The sequence below is a fragment of the Limulus polyphemus genome, unplaced genomic scaffold, assembly GCF_000517525.1.
Source record: "Limulus polyphemus unplaced genomic scaffold, Limulus_polyphemus-2.1.2 Scaffold513, whole genome shotgun sequence".
In the NCBI taxonomy this organism is placed as follows: domain Eukaryota; kingdom Metazoa; phylum Arthropoda; class Merostomata; order Xiphosura; family Limulidae; genus Limulus; species Limulus polyphemus.
The window spans coordinates 401,642-405,339 of record NW_013666123.1 but is presented as its reverse complement, the minus strand read 5'-3'; the positions used below and the strand labels follow the sequence as shown (position 1 = coordinate 405,339).

Sequence of the window (3,698 nt, the reverse complement as noted above, 5' to 3'; positions counted from 1 at the left end):
GCTGACTTATTCCACCATCTGCTTGACCAACTATTCTTCCTCTAACAAAATCTGACAATTCGAGAGAACCTTGAGCTCTAGGCATGTTGTAGCACAAGATAATTAGTGTGCGGTCCATTTTCATTTATATAGTGCTCTGTGAACACAAATTAGTTAGCATAAATCAGTTAAAGGACGAAAAATTAGGTGTCTATTTACTTGTGACCACTCAGTGTATATATTAACAGGTATTTTCCTAATATTGCCTGGGCCTCCAATAGTATAATAACATGTTTCAACATGCACATAAAGGTTTAACAAGACGAAAGTGTGAAAATTAAGATCCCAAGAGTGATAAAGATGTGTGGAGAACATCTTTTGTAAATTATCAAATCTCATCTCTCCTAGCAATTATATTTACGTCTATTCCTTGCCAATCACCCACTTTTCCAAAGATAAAGTTAACTCATACCTAGACTTACTATGGCTTCAGTTTGGATCAGCCACTAATATCAGCGCTGATGATCATACGTAAACATACCCCTTAACATGCTTTTGTATATGTTGCTAATACTGCATATTCTCTTAGCATATAATCTTACATGCGATTTAGTTACATTGTGTATATTATTTGTGTTTTCCTCTTTCATTTAGTATATTCATTAATAAGTATATAGATAGCTATGCACAATATTTAAGACTTTAGTTTTAACCACCGTTTATTTCTAGGAAGTGGTGTGTAATTTGTTAGTTCACTATAAAACATACAACACTCACTTATTCTGTATTTTTCAGGATTTGATACATTTTCTCAGAAGCGCCATGGAATGTTTTTGGATTATCACAGCGCTGGGTTTCTAGAGTGTGCGACTGAAGTAGCACGCTACCTGGTGGCGTTGGAAGGCTTAAATCTTAAAGATTCATTGCGACTGCGCCTCATGAGCCACCTTCAGTGTTATTCAGCGCAGAAAGATCTAGCCGTGAAGTCCGCAGCTTCCCACTGCTCGTGGAATACTTCATCTTCTTTACCATCATTTTCTTCTGCACCTCAGAACCTCCCTCAAACAGTAGTCCACCCTACTGGTTATAGTGTACAAGTCTCGTCCCCTCACAACTTAAAAGTAGTACCTGGAACTTCGTACCCGTATTATAATTCAAATTTTGCCCATTCTCTTTCATAAGACATGAAGTCATCGTACCTTCTTCCGCCACATCCAAAACAACAAATATCATTAAACTCCAAGGCCTCCATGTAATCATTAAACATCCAGTCTTCTATTGCTTCTAGCAATATTCCTAAGATGACATCTTTTCCTCAGCTCCCTTTAATCCAATTTCCTGAGACAACAGGCGGTTCATCAAGTGATTATGAGTGGTTAAGTGGATCTCCTTCCACGAAGATTTACAACCCCTGGGGTGCTGAGCTTGCTTACTGATTATTGTTCAATTCTAAAAATGTATGAAAGAGAGTAATTTCGCACCGTAATGCATGCCAGATATTCTCCAACTGAGTGGATGCGAAGCCTTTTGATATAATTTCAGTACTGAGTGAACAATGAAAACTTAATGTGAAACTTTGCAAATAGTTCACCCTGTAAATACAAAATATATATATATAGTGTTGCACAACGTAAGTTACTCGGTTTTATTTCTTATGGATCCATTATTTATTTTTGCAACACCTGTTAACAGGAATATTGAGATATCCTACAATTCTATGGATTCTAAAATAAGTTTGATAATAAACATCTAAATCTAGTCTGTTTAATTATTAGTCTAGAATATATTCTTATTTCATTTAAAGTTAAAAAATGTTTTAATTTAAGTTTTATCTGATATTTGTTAGATATAATTCTGAGAAATTAAGATAATAACAATTTCTTGAAAATCATATTACAATTTCTTTTGTTTCAATTAAACAAGTAAAACAGTAATCACGAGGAGAAACTACAGCAAGAAAACACAACAAAAAAGGTAAAATTAGTAATACGAACATATTAATAAATGTATAATTCAAATGAAAAAATGCACGTTGTTCAGTGTTGGAGAATGCTGTTTGATGTGGAGGGTTTCTTTAATCAATAATTTCTCTATCCTCTGCAATTATAATGCAGTTTTCATTTAAATTATAATTTTTTTAATATGTTTGTATTACTAATTTAACCTTTTTTTTTTGGTTGTAGTTTCTCCTCGTGATTAATGTTTTATTTCTTTTGTTTCGTTTCGAAAAACAAAATCGCAGATGTTCAAATCCAATATTCATGTTGGAAAGTCCGGGTGGATCAGCGGTAAGTTTACGAACTTACAACGCTAAAAAAATTTGTGGTTCGATAAATAAAACAAGGAGTACCATTCATAACTGTATTTCAAATTTTACCACATTTAAATTGATTTATATTTTAATTGCAATCGTTAATATATTATTTGATTTTGTAACTTGTATATTATCCATTAATTCAGTGGTACGGTACGGTAAAGCAAAGATATGTAAAATAAAAAAAAAATATGTGTAGTAAATAAATATAATGCTGATTGTGTTCGTTCCCTATAATCGTCTATTTCACTGGGCCGAGATAGATAAATAATACTATCTTATAAATGGTAAAATAGTAGGTATGCTTTAATTAAAAGAGCATCTATCGAAGTCGTTTTGAAATAATTACTGGCAAGGACTTTTTATAATCAAGACTGAGTTTATCATTGTAAAGACAGGATGCTAGATAATCTACAAATTATTGTTGCGTATGTGCGTGAAACGTAGGTTTTTAACGGAGATGTTTCTAAAATAAATGGTTTTTTTTTTTGTATTCATATGATCTGCATACTATAACGCACTCAAAACAATCACTGTATGAACCTGCATGTAGGTTCAAACTGTGTTTCAGTTCCTCATTTACTATAAACACAAGTTTCATATTAAATCTGTGTACCACATGAGCACTGTTAGGATCACGCGAATTTCAAAGTACACTACAGACTTCGTTTAGACTAAAAACTTATTAATTAGTTTGAATTAGTTAATAATATAATTAAGTAAAGTGCAAATTAAAAAAGCAACAAATCTGATATGGATATTTTCAAGTGACATACCAAAGCTTTGTGTTTCATAAATACATTTTTAACACCATATAGTCGAGCATTCCTCCTCAGATGCTATGTTTATACGGGTTACATTGTTAAGGCGAGAATCGGTGCTTATAACTCTGAAAAAAACATAAGTTCCATGAAAGGCACTTATTCAGGTTAATAGCACGTGAAGTTATAATTAGTTTGTTATCGCAGACACCCAGCAGAAGCGATCGACAGAATCATGGACGACGTGGTGAATCGGAAGGAACGCGCACGTTGTTGTCGCCGCAGATAAAGTTGGTTAACACATGAAGACAGACCAGTCCTCTGGGTCACATAAAGCTCAACTACATATCACTAGAGGAGCTGCGATTAGCAGGCAACAAATAAATTGGGTAGAATAGGCAAGTGGGGTGATGTTGTGACTGGGCTGGTGTCTGTTTCCCACGACGAAGGTCCATAGTATGCCGCCATCAGGACGCCTAGTTCCCCACGACCTGTCTCTGTAAATTAAAAGTCCACGATTGTCATTTTTTTATTTAATTTTTAACAACACACAGGCTTAGAGCCTCCTTTTCTAAAATAGCACATGACCGGTTGTCATAATAACAGATGAATTTTGTTTCTAAGAAGCGTCTAGCGGATTGTGA

At 34.0% G+C, this 3,698-nt stretch overlaps 1 protein-coding gene across 1 annotated transcript in view; it reads left to right on the top strand.

Moving 5' to 3' along the window:
* Positions 1-2,747, top strand: part of LOC111085625 (hairy/enhancer-of-split related with YRPW motif protein-like) — a 13,594-nt gene extending 10,847 nt beyond the window's left edge. The window contains exon 5 of the mRNA XM_022385110.1: positions 775-2,747. Within this exon, the coding sequence (XP_022240818.1) occupies positions 775-1,160 (386 nt within the window). The 3' untranslated portion in view covers positions 1,161-2,747. The remainder of the gene's footprint in view (positions 1-774) is intronic.
* Positions 2,748-3,698: the final 951 nt, after the last annotated feature.